We start from the raw sequence: 22,244 nt of genomic DNA, 5'->3' as shown, positions 1-22,244 counted from the left end.
CTGGCGCCAGCATCTATCCCCCTTACCTGTGTTCGGGCAGCTCGATAATGGAGTGGTATGGGCGCATCGCGGGTGGTCCATCGCCCATGTGGAGGGTGTGTGGTATCTGGGAGACCAAAATCCGACATCCGGCCTCGTCATATGCCAAGTTCGGGGCGGAGGTCGGAGAGGGCAACGACTTGCGTCTATCGTCGGTGTGCATTGCTGTGGGGAGAGAGGAAGGGAGGGAGAGAGTTGGGGGGTTAATATTAGTGGACTATGCAGATAGAGAAAAAAAAGAGAGAGAGGGAGTTTGGGGCAGACAGACTGGAAAACAGAACCAGTATTATAGAAGAGCATGCAGGAAAGGAGGGAGAGAGAAGGAAAGAACCATGGTCAGAGAGAGAGAGAGAAGGGGCAACAAGAAGGTTGGAAAGAGAGCGGTGGATGGGGAGAAAATGAGAGAGAATATCAGCAGAGCATGAGAGGAGAGTGGGTGGGTGAAGGGGAGGAGGGAGAGTGAGAGTTAGAGAGAAAAGAAGGGACAGAGAAAAGGGAGACAGAGGGAGGAATGGAGGGAGAGAAGGAGGGAGAATTGGGGGAAGCGGGAAGAAGTCAGAAGTTAAGAAGGATGGAGGGATTGGGAAGCAAGTGGATTGTTGAGATTCCAGGACTGGGGAGAAGGTGGGTGGGTGGGATTGAGAGATTGGGGAAAAGGTGGGTGGGATTGAGGGATCGGGGAGAAGGTGGGTGGGTGGGATTGAGAGATCGGGGAGAAGGTGGGTGGGATTGAGGGATCGGGGAGAAGGTGGATGGGATTGAGGGATCGGGGAGAAGGTGGGTAGGTGGGATTGAGGGATCGGGGAGAAGGTGGGTGGGTGGGATTGAGAGATCGGGGAGAAGGTGGGTGGGATTGAGGGATCGGGGAGAAGGTGGATGGGATTGAGGGATCGGGGAGAAGGTGGGTGGGTGGGATTGAGGGACCGGGGAGAAGGTGGGTGGGTGGGATTGAGGGACCGGGGAGAAGGTGGGTGGGTGGGATTGAGGGATCGGGGAGAAGGTGGGTGGGTGGGATTGAGGGATCGGGGAGAAGGTGGGTGGGTGGGATTGAGGGATCGGGGAGAAGGTTGGTGGGTGGGATTGAGGGATCGGGGAGAAGGTGGGTGGGTGGGATTGAGGGATCGGGGAGAAGGTGGGTGGGTGGGATTGAGGGATCGGGGAGAAGGTGGGTGGGTGGGATTGAGAGATCGGGGAGAAGGTGGGTGGGATTGAGGGATCGGGGAGAAGGTGGATGGGATTGAGGGATCGGGGAGAAGGTGGGTGGGTGGGATTGAGGGATCGGGGAGAAGGTTGGTGGGTGGGATTGAGGGATCGGGGAGAAGGTGGGTGGGTGGGATTGAGGGATCGGGGAGAAGGTGGGTGGGTGGGATTGAGGGATCGGGGAGAAGGTGGGTAGGTGGGATTGAGGGATCGGGGAGAAGGTGGGTGGGTGGGATTGAGGGATCGGGGAGAAGGTGGGTGGGTGGGATTGAGGAGAAGGCGGGTGGGTGGGATTGGGGAAAGGGTCAGTGGGATTGGGGAGAGGATGTGTGACTGGGATTGGGGAGAGGGTCGGTGGGGTTGGGGAGAGGGTCGATGAGTGGGATTGAGGAGGAGGTGGGTGGGTGGGATTGAGGGATTGGGGAGAAGGTGGGTGGGTGGGATTGGGGAAAGGGTCAGTGGGATTGGGGAGAGGGTCGGTAAGTGGGATTGAGGAGAAGGTGGGTGGGTGGGATTGGAGAGAGTGTGGGTGGGTGGGATTGGAGAGAGTGTGGGTGGGTGGGACTGGGGAGAAGGTGGATGGATGGGATTGGGGAGAGGGCGGGTGGGTGGGATTGGGGAGAAGGTGGGGGGTGGGATTGAGGGGTTGGTGGATGGGATTGGGGAGAGGTTGGGTTGAGGGCAGTGTGGGGATTGATAGCTCTCTGGAGAGGCAGACAGGCACCATTGCACCATTACCTGGATTTGAGTGAAGGCTCTTGCTGTCGAATAGCTGTTCCACGTGGTTAAGGATGAACTCTACAACAATGGATTGCACACGGACCTCCATGAATGCAGCCGTCCCATTGAATCCTGATGACTCAATCTCCTTTGATCTGTTGATGTGTGAACAGAGGATTTAACTCATCTTTGACCCCCTAACCCGTCAACATCTTGTCCCCACTTCACTCCCGCTTTCTCTGCCCTTTTCTCTAACATCCCTGCAATCAGTGCCACAAACCTGCTAGATGTGAACGCCAAGAACATTTCATAAAACAGGCACAGGAGGAGGCTATTCAGCCCCTCGATCCAGCTCCCTGCTGGTACAAGGTGATGAATCCTATGCCTTAACTCCACATTACCCTCCACATCAACCTCTTTAGTGTCCAGAACTCCCTAAATTCCCTTGAACTGAGTGGCTTGCACATCCATTTCAAAGGGTAATTAAGAGTAAACTGCATTGCTGTGGCTCTGGAGTCACATGTAGGCCAGTACAGGTAAGGATGGCAGATTTCCCTCCCTAAAAGACATTAGTGAACCAGATGGGTTTTTATGACAATCAGTTAGACCGTAGGAACAGAAGGAGGCCATTAGGCCCATCGAGTCTGCTTTGCCAGTCATAAAATCATACAATCTACAGTGTAGAAGGAGGCCATTTAGTCCATCGAGCTTGCACTGCTAACCATCCCACCCAGGCCCCATCCCTGTAACTGCATATATTTACCCTCCCAATCTCCCTGACACTAAGAGGCAATTTAGCATCTACCTATCCCGCACATCTTTAGGCTGTGGGAGGAAATAGGAGCACCTGGAGGAAACCCACGCAGACACGGGGAGAATATGCAAACTCCACACAGACAAGTCACCTGAAGCCGGAATTGAACCCGGGTCCCTGGCGCTGTGAGGCAGCAGTACAGCCTTGTCGCTCCCCCCCCGCCCCCCCAATCATTGAGACTCTGATTGACCTGAAACAATAATCCTCAACTCCCCACTTTCCTGCCTTTGATTCCCTGACCGATAAAAATCTCTCTGTCTCAGCCTTGAACATACTTAATGATCCAGACACCACAAACCTCTGCAGTAAAGAATTCCAGAGGTTCACCACCGTCAGAGGGAAGAAAATACCTCCTCATCTCTGTCTTAAATGGGTGACCTTTGACTCTGAGATACTGCCCTCTAGTCCTCGACTCTCCCCCAAGGAGGAACAACCTCTCAGCATCTACCCTGTCAGTCCCCATGGAGAATCCTCGCTGTCTCACCTTTCATTCTCCTAAACTCCAGTGAGTACAGATCCAACCTACTCAACCTCTCCTCAGAAGAAAATCCCTCCATACCTGGGATCAACCTTCTCTGGACTGCCTCAAATGTCAGTGTATCTTCCCTTAGATAAGAGGACCAAAACTATACTCATAATGCGTGCTCCCAGCGCCTCCAGCCCCTACCTCTCCCCCCAGCCCCACACCACCCATCACCTTCCAAGCACCAATCCAGGCCTCTACCTTCACAGCCCAGTCATAGAGTTGAAGCAAACTCGATGGGCTGAAGGGCCTCCTTTTGTAGGGACTCTATGGTAAACCACGTAGGGGCCATCAGAGACTAGCTGTAAAGGCCAAATCAACAACTGTTATTTTACAGTAACTATTATTAATGCCTTTTTTAAAAATTCTGGATTTAATAATTACATTTAATTTCCAACACTGCCCGTGACAGGATTTGAACTCATAAGAACATAAGAAATAGGAGCAGGAGTAGGCCATCTAGCCCTTCGAGCCTGCCCCGCCATTCAATAAGATCATGGCTGATCTGAAGTGGCTCAGTTCCACTTTCCCGCTTTCTCCCCATAACCCTTAATTCCCTTGTCTACCAAAAAACTATCTAGCCGTGACTTAAATATATTCAGCGAGGCAGCCTCCACCACTTCAACGGGCAGAGAATTCCAGAGATTCACCACCCTTTGAGTGAAGAAGTTCCTCCTCAACTCTGATCTAAACTGTCCCCCTTATCTTGAGGCTGTGCCCTCTAGTCCTGCTGTCCTTTCTGAGTGGGAAGAATCTCTCTACCTCTACCCTATCCATCCCCTTCATTATCTTATACGTCTCTGTAAGATCCCCCCTCATCCTTCTAAACTCCAATGAGTACAAACCCAGTCTATTCAATCTCTCCTCACAGTCCAACCCCCTCATCTCCAGTATCAGCCTGGTGAACCTCCTCTGTTCTCACATCACTCAGTTGGTTAACACAGGAACACGTACCTCAGGAGATTAGGGGCCCACACAATGGCCAGGTTCCGAGCGTGCATGTTAGTCTCAGAGCTATGTGAAGCCATGCGGAGCAAATGTCGCATCAAAAATTCCAAAGTCCTGGACAGAGTGAAGGAGAGAGGGCAAGGGAGCAAAAAATTACTGTAAATCCTGCATCAGAGCTCACTGTTCCAGGAAAGACACAGATCCACAGATACAGCAGAGAAAGGGACCATTTGTTCAATCCTGTCAATGTCAGTCACGCTCACAAGACGATCACACGAGGGTCAGTGCTGAGGGAGCGCTGCACTGTCAGAGGGTCAGTACTGAGGGAGTGCTGCACTGTCAGAGGGTCAGTACTGAGAGAGTGCTGCACTGTCAGAGGGTCAGGGCTGAGGGAGTGCTGCACTGTCAGAGGGTCAGTACTGAGGGAGCGCTGCACTGTCAGAGGGTCAGTACTGAGGGAGTGCCGCACTGTCAGAGGGTCAGTACTGAGGGAGCGCTGCACTGTCAGAGGGTCAGTGCTGAGGGAGCGCTGCACTGTCAGAGGGTCAGTACTGAGGGAGCGCTGCACTGTCAGAGGGTCAGTACTGAGGGAGCGCCGCACTGTCAGAGGGTCAGTGCTGAGGGAGCGCCGCACTGTCAGAGGGTCAGTACTGAGGGAGCGCTGCACTGTCAGAGGGTCAGTACTGAGGGAGCGCTGCACTGCCAGAGGGTCAGTACTGAGGGAGCGCTGCACTGTCAGAGGGTCAGTACTGAGGGAGCGCTGCACTGTCAGAGGGTCAGTACTGAGGGAGCGCTGCACTGCCAGAGGGTCAGTACTGAGGGAGTGCCGCACTGTCAGAGGGTCAGTACTGAGGGAGCGCTGCGCTGTCAGAGGGTCAGTACTGAGGGAGTGCTGCACTGTCAGAGGGTCAGTACTGAGGGAGTGCTGCACTGTCAGAGGGTCAGTACTGAGGGAGTGCTGCGCTGTCAGAGGGTCAGTACTGAGGGAGTGCTGCGCTGTCAGAGGGTCAGTACTGAGGGAGTGCTGCGCTGTCAGAGGGTCAGTACTGAGGGAGTGCTGCACTGTCATGACTACACCCTTTCCTATAAGCTGACCCATCTACCCTCTTGTGGACGTAGTGAATAAACAATCAAGCTGGCCGTGACCACATTATGCTGGCGGGATCTTGCTGTGCATAAATTCCTGTATTAATTCCTACATCACAACAGATGAGAATGATGCAAAAATGCGGAAGTATTGTAAATTGTGATGAGGACAGCATCGAAATTGACAAAGGGCTGAGACAAGTTGGTGGAGTGAGCAGATAGGTGGCAGGTGGATTTCAATGTGGATAAACGTGTGCTCATTCATTCTGGTAGGATGAACTCGTAGAATAAAGGGTTGAATGCTAAAAGGAGCAGAGGGAGCTTGGTGTATCAGTGCATAGATCACTGAAGGTGGCACAAACAGAGGGACAAAGTAGTTAATAAAACATATTATTTTCTGAGCTTTATTAACTGGGGCAGTACAAGAACAAGGAGGTTATGCTGAACTTATGTGAGCTAGATCTCAGCTGGAGTATTGTGTACAGGTGCCACACTATAACAAGGATGCGAACACATTGTAGCGAATCTGGAGGAGGTTTACAGGAATGGTTCCAGGGACGAGAAACTTCAGTTATGGAGATAGTTATGTTCCAGTTGGTAGAAGTATTGAGAGTGGGAGGATAATTCATTGGCAAAAGTGAGGGTGATGTGAGAAAAGTATCTTTACACAGCAAGCGGTTAGGGTCTGGAGTGCACTGCCTGAGAGTGTGGGGGGGAGGCATCTTTGCACGGCAAGTGGTTAGGGTCTGGAGTGCACTGTTTGAGAGTGTGGGGGGTGGGGGGGTGGTGGGGGAGCAGCTTCGACTGAAGCATTCAAGCCTGCTCAGTGGTAAGAGTGAAGGTGATGGTGCTGAACAAGTTGCTGTGCCGGGGAGCCAGTGCAGATTCAAAATGCCAAACAAGTCTGCGAGTGAACTTGGAAAAGCAGTGCATGGACTGTGAAACACGCTGGGGTGTTCTGCAGCCCAGGCTATCGCTACACCAACACAAAACCTTCAGCTCAACTTGATACATTCACAACCATTTGGCTGTACATTAGATGGTCTGGACTGTACGCAATCAATGGGGGATGCATTGGCAGGACATGAAGGTGCTAAAACCTCAGCTAACACCAGGACCCTGGGAAGACCAATGTCCGAACTCTGCTGGGGGTTGTGGGCTTTAAACAAAACAGCGGGCTTGCACGCCTAGATTCAAAGTAACAGCCACAGATTTCTTGGAAGAGATGTTCTCTACTCAGAGGACAAACTGAGAGTAAAACAGCATCTGCTGCAACACCCTAATGACATCACCATCAAATCATGTGATCAGCTTTGAAAGCAACCATACAACCAATAAAATATATAACAGAAAAGTTCTCTCCCTCTTGCAAAGAAAACCCCACTCTACCTGTAATGTCCGATTGGAAGATCTTGCAAGACACTCCGGATTTTGAGCAATCTGTCCTCTTCCAGTTGTGTGTTAACCGCATCCTTTCCATCAGAAAATATTAAAAATGAAAGAATATCAACAACACAGAGAAAGATGATACAACATCTCAGACAGTGTAGAGAGAGACTTACTCTGGATCTAACCCCATGCTGTTCCTGTCCTGGGAGTGTTTGATGGGGGACAGTGTAGAGGGAGACTTACTCTGCATCTAACCCCGTGCTGTATCTGTCCTGGGAGTGTTTGATGGGGACAGTGTAGAGGGAGATTTATTCTGTATCTAACCCCGTGCTGTACCTGCCCTGGGAGTGTTTGATGGGGACAGTGTAGAGGGAGATTTACTCTGTATCTAACCCCGTGCTGTACCTGTCCTGGGAGTGTTTGATGGGGACAGTGTAGAGGGAGATTTACTCTGTATCTAACCCTGTGCTGTACCTGTCCTGGGAGTGTTTGATGGGGACAGTGTAGAGGGAGATTTACTCTGTATCTAACCCTGTGCTGTGCCTGTCCTGGGAATGTTTGATGGGGACAGTGTAGAGGGAGATTTACTCTGTATCTAACCCCATGCTGTACCTGTCCTGGGAGTGTTTGATGGGGACAATGTCGAGGGAGATTTACTCTGTATCTAATCCCGTGCTGTACCTGTCCTGGGAGTGTTTGATGGGGACAGTGTAGAGGGAGCTTTACTCTGTATCTAACCCCGTGCTGTACCTGTCCTGGGAGTGTTTGATGGGGACAGTGTAGAGGGAGATTTACTCTGTATCTAACCCCAGTAGAAAGTGACAAATGAACTTACTGCAAATTTATCGTAGAGCTGGTACATGAGTAGTGGATTAGGTAATTCCCGGAAGTAAGCTTTACAGAGAGAGCTGACACAGTGAATATCCTGGAAATACACATCCTTGGAGAGATCAGCTGTCTTTTCACTATCAAATTCCTGTCTGTGAAGGAATGGAGAGATAAGGAATAGTTGGAATGAACTGAGAGTGAGTCAGAGGGATAGAGATGGAGAGAAACAGAGCACAGAGAGACAGAAAGATAGGGAGTGATGATGAAATAGACAGAGGGAAAGAGAGGGACTAAGGGCAGGAGACTGCCAGAAACAGAGCAAATGAGTTAGAGGGATAGAGACAGAGAACAAAAGGGAGCGATTAGAAGAGAGAAAGAGAAACAGAGAAAGAAAGAGATCAAGAAGGCAAGGAGAGAGAGAGATGCACACAGCAAATGAAACAGAAACAGATGAAGAGAGGCTGTAAGGCAGAGAGAAGTGAGATAGCAAGAGAGACTGAAAGAGTGAAAAAGTGTGTGAGAAAGATAGAGAGACAGAGAGAAAGAGGAAGTGAGAGACAGAGAGAAAGAAAGAGAAATGCACAAATATGGACAGAGTGAGTGCCTGACAGTAAGAGAAGGAGTTGGCGTTATTTTCTGATTGGCAGTCAGTGACTAGTGGGTTCGACAGGGATCTGTGCTAGAACCCAACTGTCCACATTGTATATTAATGATTGGGAATAGGAAACTGAATGCATTTCTCCAAATTTGCAGATGATACAAAGTTGGGTGGAGGGTGAGCTGTGAGGAGGATGCAGAGATGGACTGGCAGGTGCAGTATAATGTCTATAAATGTGATGTTATCCACTTTAGTAGCAATAATAGAAAGACAAATTATTACGTGAATGGGTGTAAATTGAGAGAGGTGGACACTCAGCGAGACCTTGAGTCCTTGTGCATCAGTCGCTGAAAGTAAGCACACAGGGACAGCAGGCAGTAAGGAAGGCAAATGGTATGTTAGCCTTCACAGCAAGAGGATTTGAGTATAGGGGTAGGGATGTTTTGCTGCAACTGTATAGGGCGCTGGTGAGGCCTCACCTGGAGTATTGTGTGCAGTTTTGGTGTCCTTATCTGAGGAAGGATGTCCTTGCTATAGAGGGGGCACAGTGAAGGTTTACCAAGGCTGATTCCTAGGATGGCAGGTCTGTCATATGAGGAGACACTAAGTCGATTAGGATTATATTCATTGGAATTTGGAAGAGTGAGAGGAGATCTCAATAAAAAATTATAAAATCCCAACAGGATTAGACAGGGTAGATTCAGAAAGAATGTTCCCTATGGTGGGGGAGCCCAGAACTAGGGGTCATAGTTTGAGGATAAGGGATAAATTTTTTACAACTGAAGTGAAGAGAAATTTCTTCACCCAGAGGGTGGTGAATGTGTGGAGTTCACACAGAATGTAGTTGAGGCCAAAACGTTGTCTGATTTCAAGAAGAAATTATATATCGCTGTAGGGGATAAAGAGATCAAGGGATCTGGGAAGGAAGGAAGGATAAGGATATTGAATTTGATTATCAGCCATGATCAAAATGAATGGAGGAACAGGGTCAAAGGGCTGAATGGCCTACTCCTGATTCTAGTTTCTATGTTGCTATGAGAGAGAGAGAGAAACCATGTGTAATAGAGAGATACTGAAGAGACGGGCAAAGAGGGATAGAAACATAGAGGGACAGAAAGAGAGAAACAGAGAGAGGCAAAACGAGAAGGAAATAAAGGGGAGAGAGAGACATGGAGAGAGATAGTAAAATAGGGAGACAAAGAGAGGCAGTGAGTAGAAAATGGAGCATCTGCAAATTCTGATGTTTCACCTGAGTTTCTGGATATTTGATGATACCCCGGAGAGACGATAGATCCCATCAACAATTCCATGTTCCTCAATGAATTCTGCGCAGCTTCTCAGGACCTGAGGGACTGAAACACGACAGAATGATAGTTGGATAGGAACGCAGAAAGAAAGAGGGAACGAGAGAATGATAGAAAGGAACAGAATGAGAGGGATACAATTCAGGAGATAGCACATGAAGACAACAGACAATGAAACACAAAATTAGCAAAATACCTGTACAGTGACTGGGCTTCACAGGAACCAATCTCCCACTGAGTGTCACTGAGAGAGATATCTGTACACTGACTGGTGTCTCTCAGTCCCTCTCTCTCAGGGAGATATCTGTACACTGACTGGTGTTTCTCAGTCCCTCTCTCTCTCAGGGAGATATCTGTACACTGACTGGTGTCTCTCAGTCCCTCTCTCTCAGGGAGATATCTGTACACTGACTGGTGTCTCTCAGTCTCTCTCTCTCAGGGAGATATCTGTACCCTGACTAGTGTCTCTCAGTCTCTCTCTCTCAGGGAGATATCTGTACACTGACTGGTGTCTCTCAGTCCCTCTCTCTCAGGGAGATATCTGTACACTGACTGGTGTCTCTCAGTCTCTCTCTCTCAGGGAGATATCTGTACACTGACTGGTGTCTCTCAGTCTCTCTCTCTCAGGGAGATATCTGTACACTGACTGGTGTCTTTCAGTCCCTCTCTCTCAGGGAGATATCTGTACACTGACTGGTGTCTCTCAGTCCCTCTCTCTCAGGGAGATATCTGTACACTGACTGGTGTCTCTCAGTCACTCTCTCTCAGGGAGATATCTGTACACTGACTGATGTCTCTCAGTCCCTCTCTCTCAGGGAGATATCTGTACACTGACTCGTGTCTCTCAGTGCCTATCTCTCAGGGAGATATCTGTACACTGACTGGAGTCTCTCAGCCCCTCTATCTCTGTGAGATATCTGTACACTGACTGGGGTGTCTCAGACCCTCTCTATCAGAAAGATATCTGTACACTGACTGGTGTCTCTCAGACCCTCTCTCTCAGTGAGATATCTGTACACTGACTGGTGTCTCTCAGTCCCTCTCTCTCAGTGAGATATCTGTACAATGACTGGTGTCTCTCAGTCCCTCTCTCTCAGGGAGATATCTGTACACTGACAGCTCTCTCTCACTGCTTTCTCAGGGAGATATCTGTACACAGACTGGTGTCTCTCAGTCCCTCTATTTCAGGGAGATATCTGAACACTGACTGGTGTCTCTCAGTCCCTCTCTCTCAGGGAGATATCTGTACACTGACTGGCGTCGCCCAGCGCTTCTCTCTCAGGGAGATATCTGTACACTCACTGGTGTCTCTCTGTCCCTAACACTCAGTGAGATATCTGAACACTGACCGGTGTGTCTCAGACCCTCTCTCTCAGGGAGATATCTGTACACTGACTGGTGTCTCTCAGTCCCTTTCTTCCAGGGAGATATCTGTACACTGACTGGTGTCTCTCAGTCTCTCTCTCTCTCACGGCGATATCTGTACACTGACTGGATTCTCTCAGTCCCTCTCTCTCAGGGAGATAGCTGTACACTGACTGGTGTGTCTCACTCCCTCTCTCGCAGGGAGATATCTGTACACTGACTGGTGTCTCTCAGTCCCTCTCTCTCGGGGAGACATCTGCACACTGACTGGTGTCTCTCAGTCCCTCTCTCTCAGGGAGATATCTGTACACTGACTGGTGTCTCTCTGCTCCTCCCTGTCTGGGAGGCATCTGTACACTGACTGGTGTCTCTCAGTCCCGCTATCTCAGGGAGATATCTGTACACTTACTGATGTTCTCAGTCCCTCTCGCTCAGGGAGATGTCTGTACACTGACAGCTCTCTCTCACTCCATTCTCAGGGAGATATCTGTGCACTGACTTGTGTCTATCACCCCCTCTCTCAGGGAGATACCTGTTCACTGACTGGTTTCTCTCACTCCCTCTCTCTCAGGGAGATACCTGTACACTGACTGGTGTCTCTCAGTCCCTCTCTCTCAGGGAGATATCTGTACACTGACTGGTGCCTCTCACTCCCTCTCTCTCAGGGAGATATCTGTACACTGACTGGTGTCTCTCAGTCCCTCTCTCTCAGGGGGATATCTGTACACTGACTGGTGTCTCTCAGTCCCTCTCTCTCAGGGAGATATCTGTACACTGACTGGTGCCTCTCACTCCCTCTCTCTCAGGGAGATATCTGTACACTGACTGGTGTCTCTCAGTCCCTCTCTCTCAGGGAGATATCTGTACACTCACTGGTGTCTCTCTGTCCCTAACACTCAGTGAGATATCTGAACACTGACCGGTGTGTCTCAGACCCTCTCTCTCAGGGAGATATCTGTACACTAACTGGTGTCTCTCAGTCCCTTTCTTCCAGGGAGATATCTGTACACTGACTGGTGTCTCTCAGTCTCTCTCTCTCTCACGGCGATATCTGTACACTGACTGGATTCTCTCAGTCCCTCTCTCTCAGGGAGATAGCTGTACACTGACTGGTGTGTCTCACTCCCTCTCTCGCAGGGAGATATCTGTACACTGACTGGTGTCTCTCAGTCCCTCTCTCTCGGGGAGACATCTGCACACTGACTGGTGTCTCTCAGTCCCTCTCTCTCAGGGAGATATCTGTACACTGACTGGTGTCTCTCTGCTCCTCCCTGTCTGGGAGGCATCTGTACACTGACTGGTGTCTCTCAGTCCCGCTATCTCAGGGAGATATCTGTACACTTACTGATGTTCTCAGTCCCTCTCGCTCAGGGAGATGTCTGTACACTGACAGCTCTCTCTCACTCCATTCTCAGGGAGATATCTGTGCACTGACTTGTGTCTATCACCCCCTCTCTCAGGGAGATACCTGTTCACTGACTGGTTTCTCTCACTCCCTCTCTCTCAGGGAGATATCTGTACACTGACTGGTGTCTCTCAGTCCCTCTCTCTCAGGGAGATATCTGTACACTGACTGGTGCCTCTCAATCCCTCTCTCTCAGGGAGATATCTGTACACTGACTGGTGTCTCTCACTCCCTCTCTCTCAGGGAGATATCTGTACACTGACTGGTGTCTCTCAGTCCCTGTCTCTCAGTGAGATATCTGTACACTGACTGGTGTCTCTCAGTCCCTGTCTCTCAGTGAGATATCTGTACACTGACTGGTGTCTCTCAGTCCCTCTCTCTCAGGGAGATATCTGTACACTCACTGGTGTCTCTCTGTCCCTAACACTCAGTGAGATATCTGAACACTGACCGGTGTGTCTCAGACCCTCTCTCTCAGGGAGATATCTGTACACTGACTGGTGTCTCTCAGTCCCTTTCTTCCAGGGAGATATCTGTACACTGACTGGTGTCTCTCAGTCTCTCTCTCTCTCACGGCGATATCTGTACACTGACTGGATTCTCTCAGTCCCTCTCTCTCAGGGAGATAGCTGTACACTGACTGGTGTGTCTCACTCCCTCTCTCGCAGGGAGATATCTGTACACTGACTGGTGTCTCTCAGTCCCTCTCTCTCGGGGAGACATCTGCACACTGACTGGTGTCTCTCAGTCCCTCTCTCTCAGGGAGATATCTGTACACTGACTGGTGTCTCTCTGCTCCTCCCTGTCTGGGAGGCATCTGTACACTGACTGGTGTCTCTCAGTCCCGCTATCTCAGGGAGATATCTGTACACTTACTGATGTTCTCAGTCCCTCTCGCTCAGGGAGATGTCTGTACACTGACAGCTCTCTCTCACTCCATTCTCAGGGAGATATCTGTGCACTGACTTGTGTCTATCACCCCCTCTCTCAGGGAGATACCTGTTCACTGACTGGTTTCTCTCACTCCCTCTCTCTCAGGGAGATATCTGTACACTGACTGGTGTCTCTCAGTCCCTCTCTCTCAGGGAGATATCTGTACACTGACTGGTGCCTCTCAATCCCTCTCTCTCAGGGAGATATCTGTACACTGACTGGTGTCTCTCAGTCCCTCTCTCTCGGGGAGATATCTGTACACTGACTGGTGTCACTCACTCCATCTCTTCCAGGGAGATGTCTGTACACTGACTGGTGTCTCTCACTCCCTCTCTCTCAGGGAGATATCTGTACACTGACTGGTGTCTCTCAGTCCCTGTCTCTCAGTGAGATATCTGTACACTGACTGGTGTCTCTCAGTCCCTGTCTCTCAGTGAGATATCTGTACACTGACTGGTGTCTCTCAGTCCCTCTCTCTCAGTGACATATCTGTACAATGACTGGTGTCTCTCAGTCTCTCTCTCTCAGGGAGATATCTGTACACTGACTGGTGACTATCACTCCCTCTCTCTCAGGGAGATATCTGTACACTGACTTGTGTCTCTCACTCCCTCTCTCCCAGGGGGATATCTGTACACTGACTGGCGTCTCTCAGTCACTCTCTCTCCGGGAGATATCTGTACACTGACTGGTGTCTCTCAGTCCCTCTCTCTCAGGGAGATATCTGTACACTGACTGGTGTCTCTCAGTCCCTCTCTCTCAGGGAGAAATCTGTACACTGACTGGTGTCTATCACTCCCTCTCTCTCAGGCAGATATCTGTACACTGACTGGTGTCTCTCAGTCCCTCTCTCTCAGGGAGATATCTGTACACTGACTGGTGTCTCTCTGCTCCTCTCTGTCTGGGAGGCATCTGTACACTGACTGGTGTCTCTCAGTCCCGCTATCTCAGGGAGATATCTGTACATTTACTGATGTTCTCAGTCCCTCTCGCTCAGGGAGATGTCTGTACACTGACAGCTCTCTCTCACTCCATTCTCAGGGAGATATCTGTGCACTGACTTGTGTCTATCACCCCCTCTCTCAGGGAGATACCTGTTCACTGACTGGTTTCTCTCACTCCCTCTCTCTCAGGGAGATATCTGTACACTGACTGGTGTCTCTCAGTCCCTCTCTCTCAGGGAGATATCTGTACACTGACTGGTGCCTCTCAATCCCTCTCTCTCAGGGAGATATCTGTACACTGACTGGTGTCTCTCAGTCCCTCTCTCTCGGGGAGATATCTGTACACTGACTGGTGTCACTCACTCCATCTCTTCCAGGGAGATGTCTGTACACTGACTGGTGTCTCTCACTCCCTCTCTCTCAGGGAGATATCTGTACACTGACTGGTGTCTCTCAGTCCCTGTCTCTCAGTGAGATATCTGTACACTGACTGGTGTCTCTCAGTCCCTGTCTCTCAGTGAGATATCTGTACACTGACTGGTGTCTCTCAGTCCCTCTCTCTCAGTGACATATCTGTACAATGACTGGTGTCTCTCAGTCTCTCTCTCTCAGGGAGATATCTGTACACTGACTGGTGACTATCACTCCCTCTCTCTCAGGGAGATATCTGTACACTGACTTGTGTCTCTCACTCCCTCTCTCCCAGGGGGATATCTGTACACTGACTGGCGTCTCTCAGTCACTCTCTCTCCGGGAGATATCTGTACACTGACTGGTGTCTCTCAGTCCCTCTCTCTCAGGGAGATATCTGTACACTGACTGGTGTCTCTCAGTCCCTCTCTCTCAGGGAGAAATCTGTACACTGACTGGTGTCTATCACTCCCTCTCTCTCAGGCAGATATCTGTACACTGACTGGTGTCTCTCAGTCCCTCTCTCTCAGGGAGATATCTGTACACTGACTGGTGTCTCTCTGCTCCTCTCTGTCTGGGAGGCATCTGTACACTGACTGGTGTCTCTCAGTCCCGCTATCTCAGGGAGATATCTGTACACTTACTGATGTTCTCAGTCCCTCTCGCTCAGGGAGATGTCTGTACACTGACAGCTCTCTCTCACTCCATTCTCAGGGAGATATCTGTGCACTGACTTGTGTCTATCACCCCCTCTCTCAGGGAGATACCTGTTCACTGACTGGTTTCTCTCACTCCCTCTCTCTCAGGGAGATACCTGTACACTGACTGGTGTCTCTCAGTCCCTCTCTCTCAGGGAGATATCTGTACACTGACTGGTGCCTCTCACTCCCTCTCTCTCAGGGAGATATCTGTACACTGACTGGTGTCTCTCAGTCCCTCTCTCTCAGGGGGATATCTGTACACTGACTGGTGTCTCTCAGTCCCTCTCTCTCAGGGAGATATCTGTACACTGACTGGTGCCTCTCACTCCCTCTCTCTCAGGGAGATATCTGTACACTGACTGGTGTCTCTCAGTCCCTCTCTCTCAGGGAGATAGCTGTACACTGACTGGTGTCTCTCAGTCTCTCTCTCTCAGGGAGATATCTGTACACTGACTGGTGTGTCACAGTCCCTCTCTCTCAGGGAGATAGTTGTACACTGACTGGTGTGTCTCAGACCCTCTCTCTCAGGGAGATATCTGTACACTGACTGGTGTCTCTCAGTCTCTCTCTCCCAGGGAGATATCTGTACACTGACTGGTGACTATCACTCCCTCTCTCTCAGGGAGATATCTGTACACTGACTTGTGTCTCTCACTCCCTCTCTCCCAGGGGGATATCTGTACACTGACTGGCGTCTCTCAGTCACTCTCTCTCCGGGAGATATCTGTACACTGACTGGTGTCTCTCAGTCCCTCTCTCTCAGGGAGATATCTGTACACTGACTGGTGTCTCAGTCCCTCTCTCTCAGGGAGAAATCTGTACACTGACTGGTGTCTATCACTCCCTCTCTCTCAGGCAGATATCTGTACACTGACTGGTGTCTCTCAGTCCCTCTCTCTCAGGGAGATATCTGTACACTGACTGGTGTCTCTCTGCTCCTCTCTCTCAGGGAGATATCTGTACACTGACTGGTGTCTCTCAGTCCCGCTATCTCAGGGAGATATCTGTACACTTACTGATGTTCTCAGTCCCTCTCGCTCAGGGAGATGTCTGTACACTGACAGCTCTCTCTCACTCCATTCTCAGGGAGATATCTGTGCACTGACTTGTGTCTATCACCCCCTCTCTCAGGGAGATACCTGTTCACTGACTGGTTTCTCTCACTCCCTCTCTCTCAGGGAGATACCTGTACACTGACTGGTGTCTCTCAGTCCCTCTCTCTCAGGGAGATATCTGTACACTGACTGGTGCCTCTCACTCCCTCTCTCTCAGGGAGATATCTGTACACTGACTGGTGTCTCTCAGTCCCTCTCTCTCAGGGGGATATCTGTACACTGACTGGTGTCTCTCAGTCCCTCTCTCTCAGGGAGATATCTGTACACTGACTGGTGCCTCTCACTCCCTCTCTCTCAGGGAGATATCTGTACACTGACTGGTGTCTCTCAGTCCGTCTCTCTCAGGGAGATATCTGTACACTGACTGGTGTCTCTCACTCCCTCTCTCTCAGGGAGATATCTGTACACTGACTGGTGTCTCTCAGTCCCTGTCTCTCAGTGAGATATCTGTACACTGACTGGTGTCTCTCAGTCCCTGTCTCTCAGTGAGATATCTGTACACTGACTGGTGTCTCTCAGTCCCTCTCTCTCAGTGACATATCTGTACAATGACTGGTGTCTCTCAGTCTCTCTCTCTCAGGGAGATATCTGTACACTGACTGGTGACTATCACTCCCTCTCTCTCAGGGAGATATCTGTACACTGACTTGTGTCTCTCACTCCCTCTCTCCCAGGGGGATATCTGTACACTGACTGGCGTCTCTCAGTCACTCTCTCTCCGGGAGATATCTGTACACTGACTGGTGTCTCTCAGTCCCTCTCTCTCAGGGAGATATCTGTACACTGACTGGTGTCTCTCAGTCCCTCTCTCTCAGGGAGAAATCTGTACACTGACTGGTGTCTATCACTCCCTCTCTCTCAGGCAGATATCTGTACACTGACTGGTGTCTCTCAGTCCCTCTCTCTCAGGGAGATATCTGTACACTGACTGGTGTCTCTCTGCTCCTCTCTGTCTGGGAGGCATCTGTACACTGACTGGTGTCTCTCAGTCCCGCTATCTCAGGGAGATATCTGTACACTTACTGATGTTCTCAGTCCCTCTCGCTCAGGGAGATGTCTGTACACTGACAGCTCTCTCTCACTCCATTCTCAGGGAGATATCTGTGCACTGACTTGTGTCTATCACCCCCTCTCTCAGGGAGATACCTGTTCACTGACTGGTTTCTCTCACTCCCTCTCTCTCAGGGAGATACCTGTACACTGACTGGTGTCTCTCAGTCCCTCTCTCTCAGGGAGATATCTGTACACTGACTGGTGCCTCTCACTCCCTCTCTCTCAGGGAGATATCTGTACACTGACTGGTGTCTCTCAGTCCCTCTCTCTCAGGGGGATATCTGTACACTGACTGGTGTCTCTCAGTCCCTCTCTCTCAGGGAGATATCTGTACACTGACTGGTGCCTCTCACTCCCTCTCTCTCAGGGAGATATCTGTACACTGACTGGTGTCTCTCAGTCCCTCTCTCTCAGGGAGATAGCTGTACACTGACTGGTGTCTCTCAGTCTCTCTCTCTCAGGGAGATATCTGTACACTGACTGGTGTGTCACAGTCCCTCTCTCTCAGGGAGATAGTTGTACACTGACTGGTGTGTCTCAGACCCTCTCTCTCAGGGAGATATCTGTACACTGACTGGTGTCTCTCAGTCTCTCTCTCCCAGGGAGATATCTGTACACTGACTGGTGACTATCACTCCCTCTCTCTCAGGGAGATATCTGTACACTGACTTGTGTCTCTCACTCCCTCTCTCCCAGGGGGATATCTGTACACTGACTGGCGTCTCTCAGTCACTCTCTCTCCGGGAGATATCTGTACACTGACTGGTGTCTCTCAGTCCCTCTCTCTCAGGGAGATATCTGTACACTGACTGGTGTCTCAGTCCCTCTCTCTCAGGGAGAAATCTGTACACTGACTGGTGTCTATCACTCCCTCTGTCTCAGGGAGATATCTGTACACTGACTGGTGTCTCTCAGTCCCTCTCTCTCAGGGAGATATCTGTACACTGACTGGTGTCTCTCTGCTCCTCTCTCTCAGGGAGATATCTGTACACTGACTGGTGTCTCTCAGTCCCGCTATCTCAGGGAGATATCTGTACACTTACTGATGTTCTCAGTCCCTCTCGCTCAGGGAGATGTCTGTACACTGACAGCTCTCTCTCACTCCATTCTCAGGGAGATATCTGTGCACTGACTTGTGTCTATCACCCCCTCTCTCAGGGAGATACCTGTTCACTGACTGGTTTCTCTCACTCCCTCTCTCTCAGGGAGATACCTGTACACTGACTGGTGTCTCTCAGTCCCTCTCTCTCAGGGAGATATCTGTACACTGACTGGTGCCTCTCACTCCCTCTCTCTCAGGGAGATATCTGTACACTGACTGGTGTCTCTCAGTCCCTCTCTCTCAGGGGGATATCTGTACACTGACTGGTGTCTCTCAGTCCCTCTCTCTCAGGGAGATATCTGTACACTGACTGGTGCCTCTCACTCCCTCTCTCTCAGGGAGATATCTGTACACTGACTGGTGTCTCTCAGTCCGTCTCTCTCAGGGAGATATCTGTACACTGACTGGTGTCTCTCAGTCCCTCTCTCTCAGGGAGATATCTGTACACTGACTGGCGTCTCTCAGTCACTCTCTCTCAGGGAGATATCTGTACACTCACTGGTGTCTCTCAGTCTCTCTCTCTCAGGGAGATATCTGTGCACTGACTGGTGTCTCTCAGTCCCTCTCTCACAGGGAGATACCTGTACACTGACTTGTGTCTATCACTCCCTCTCTCTCAGGCAGATATCTGTACACTGACTAGTGTCTCTCAGGCCCTCTCTCTGAGGGATGTATCAATACACTGACTGGTGTCTCTCAGTCCCTCTCTCTCAGGGAGCTATCTGTACACTGACTGGTGTCTCTCAGTCCCTCTCTCTCAGGGAGATATCTGTACACTGACTGGTGTCTCTCAGTCCCTCTCTCTCAGGGAGATATCTGTACACTGACTGGTGTCTCTCAATCCCTCTCTTTCCGGGAGATATCTGTACACTGACTGGTGTCTCTCAGTCCCTCTCTCTCAGGGAGATATCTGTACACTGACTGGTGTCTCTCTGCTCCCCTCTGTCTGGGAGGTATCTGTACACTGACTGGTGTCTCTCAGTCCCGCTATCTCAGGGAGATATCTGTACACTGACTGGTGTCTCTCTGCTCCTCTCTGTCTGGGAGGTATCTGTACACTGACTGGTGTCTCTCAGTCCCGCTATCTCAGGGAGATATCTGTACACTGACAGCTGTCTCTCACTCCATTCTGAGGGAGATATCAGTACACTGAATTCTTTCTATCACCCCCTCTCTCTCAGGGAGATATCTGTTCACTGACTGGTGTCTCCCAGTCCCTCTCTCTCAGGGAGGTGCCTGTACGCTGACTGGTGTCTCTCAGTCCCTCACTCTCAGGGAGATATCTGTACACTGACTGGTTTCTCTCAGTCCCTCTCTCTCAGGGAGATGTCTGTACACTGACTGGTGTCTCTCAGTCCCTCTCTCAGGGAGATATCTGTACACTGACTGGTGTCTCTCAGTCCCTCTCTCTCAGGGAGATATCTGTACACTGACTGGTGTCTCTCAGTCCCTCTCTCTCAGGGAGATATCTGTACACTGACTGGTGTCTCTCACTCCCTCACTCTCAGGGAGATATCTGTACACTGACTGGTTTCTCTCAGTCCCTCTCTCTCAGGGAGATGTCTGTACACTGACAGCTCTCTCAGTCCCTCTTTCTCAGGGAGATATCTGTACGCTGACTGGTGTCTCTCAGTCTCTCTCGCTCAGGGAGATATCTGTACACTGACTGGTGTCTTTCAGTCCCTCTCTCTCAGGGAGATATCTGTACCCTGACGGGTGTCTCTCAGTCCCTCTCTCTCAGGGAGATATCTGTACACTGACTGGCGTCTCTCAGTCCCTCTCTCACAGGGAGATATCTGTCCACTGACTGGTGTCTCTCAGTCCCTCTCTCTCAGGGAGCTATCTGTACACTGACTGGTGTCTCTCAGTCCCTCTCTCTCAGGGAGATATCTGTACACTGACTGGTGTCTCTCAGTCTCTCTCTCTCAGGGAGATATCTGTACACTGACTGGTGTCTCTCAGCCCCTCTTTGTCAGGGTGATATCTGTGCAATGACTGATTTCTCTCACTCCCTCTCTCTCAGGGAGATATCTGTACTCTGACTGGTGTCTCTCAGTCCCTTTGTCACGGTGATAAGAACATAAGAACATAAGAAATAGGAGCAGGAGTAGGCCATCTAGCCCTTCGAGCCTGCCCCGCCATTCAATAAGATCATGGCTGATCTGTCGCTGCTCAGTTCCACTTTCCCGCTTTCTCCCCATAACCCTTAATCCCCTCTCTTATCAAAAACCCATCAACCCGCGTCTTAAAAATATTTAGCGAGGCAGCCTCCACCACTTCAACAGGCAGAGAATTCCAGAGATTCACCACCCTTTGAGTGAAGAAGTTCCTCCTCAACTCCGTTCTAAACCGCCCCCCCCTTTATCTTGAGGCTGTGCCCCCTAGTCCTACTGTCTTTTTTGAGCGGGAAGAGTCTCTCCACCTCTATCCTATCCATCCCATTCATCATCTTATACGTCTCAATGAGATCTCCCCTCATTCTTCTAAACTCTAACGAGTACAAGCCTAGTTTATTCAGCCTCTCCTCATAGCTCAACCCCCTCAACTCCGGTATCAGCCTAGTAAACCTCCTCTGCACTCCCTCCAAGGCCAAAATATCCTTGCGCAGGTGCGGTGCCCAAAACTGCACACAGTACTCCAGCTGCGGCCTCACCAATGCCCTATACAGCTGCAGCAAGACCTCCCTACTTTTATATTCAATCCCCCTCGCTATGAAGGCCAGCATCCCATTTGCCTTCCTGACCACCTGCTGCACCTGCAAGCTGGGTTTTTGCGACTCATGCACAAGGACCCCGAGGTCCCTCTGCACTGTCGCCTGCTGCAGTTTTTCGCCCCGTAAGTAATAGTCCTTCCTACCATTCTTCCTACCAAAGTGGACCACCTCACACTTGCCAACATTAAATTCCATTTGCCATTTCCTGGCCCATTCGCCCAGCCTATCTAGATCCTTCTGCAGACTCTCCACACCCTCCGCACAATTTGCCGTTCCCCCTATCTTGGTGTCATCAGCATATTTCGACACCCTACACTCGGTTCCCTCCTCCAGATCATCTATATAAATGGTAAAAAGCTGAGGCCCCAGCACCGACCCCTGGGGCACTCCACTAGTCACCATCCACCAATCCGAATAGCACCCGTTGACCCCCACTCTCTGCCTCCTATTTGACAACCAATCCTCTATCCACGCTAACACCCTACCCCCAACTCCATGTCCCTCGACCTTCTGCAATAACCTCTTGTGAGGTACTTTGTCAAACGCCTTCTGAAAATCTAGAAAGACCACATCCACCGGCTCTCCTCTATCCACCGCCCTAGACACATCCTCATAGAACTCCAGTAAATTTGTCAGACACGACTTCCCTTTAATGAAACCGTGCTGCGTCTGCTCTATCAAGCAATTCCCTTCAAGATGCCTCGCAATTTCCTCCTTAATGACAGATTCTAACATTTTTCCTACAGCAGACGTTAAACTAACCGGCCTATAATTCCCCGCCTTTTGCCTGGCACCCTTCTTAAACAACGGCGTAACATTAGCCGTTTTCCAATCTTCCGGCACTTCCCCGGAATCCAGCGACGTCTGGAAAATAACCACCAAGGCATCCACTATAACCTCCGCCATTTCATTCAGAACCCTCGGATGCATTCCATCCGGTCCTGGGGACTTGTCCACAATCAGCCCCTCCAGTCTGTCGAGCACCGCCTCTCTAGTAACAGTAATGTCATTAAGACCCTCCAGTCCTACCACCTTTCCATCGCTAACACCCGG

At 50.4% G+C, this 22,244-nt stretch overlaps 1 protein-coding gene across 1 annotated transcript in view; it reads right to left on the bottom strand.

Annotated features, from left to right (window-relative positions):
- The window catches only part of LOC145338821 (uncharacterized), a 68,689-nt gene that overhangs the window by 15,014 nt on the left and 31,431 nt on the right, over positions 1–22,244 (bottom strand). Inside the window, exons 2-7 of the mRNA XM_080183232.1 lie at positions 9,395–9,497; positions 7,555–7,699; positions 6,720–6,802; positions 4,251–4,358; positions 1,978–2,114; positions 27–204 (exon numbers count right to left, since the gene is read on the bottom strand). Coding sequence (XP_080039358.1) covers positions 27–204; positions 1,978–2,114; positions 4,251–4,358; positions 6,720–6,802; positions 7,555–7,699; positions 9,395–9,497 — 754 coding nt within the window. The remainder of the gene's footprint in view (positions 1–26; positions 205–1,977; positions 2,115–4,250; positions 4,359–6,719; positions 6,803–7,554; positions 7,700–9,394; positions 9,498–22,244) is intronic.

The sequence above is a fragment of the Carcharhinus amblyrhynchos genome, unplaced genomic scaffold, assembly GCF_965287045.1.
Source record: "Carcharhinus amblyrhynchos unplaced genomic scaffold, sCarAmb.v2.hapA chromosome_189, whole genome shotgun sequence".
In the NCBI taxonomy this organism is placed as follows: domain Eukaryota; kingdom Metazoa; phylum Chordata; class Chondrichthyes; order Carcharhiniformes; family Carcharhinidae; genus Carcharhinus; species Carcharhinus amblyrhynchos.
This window is presented reverse-complemented; position numbering and strand designations above follow the sequence as displayed.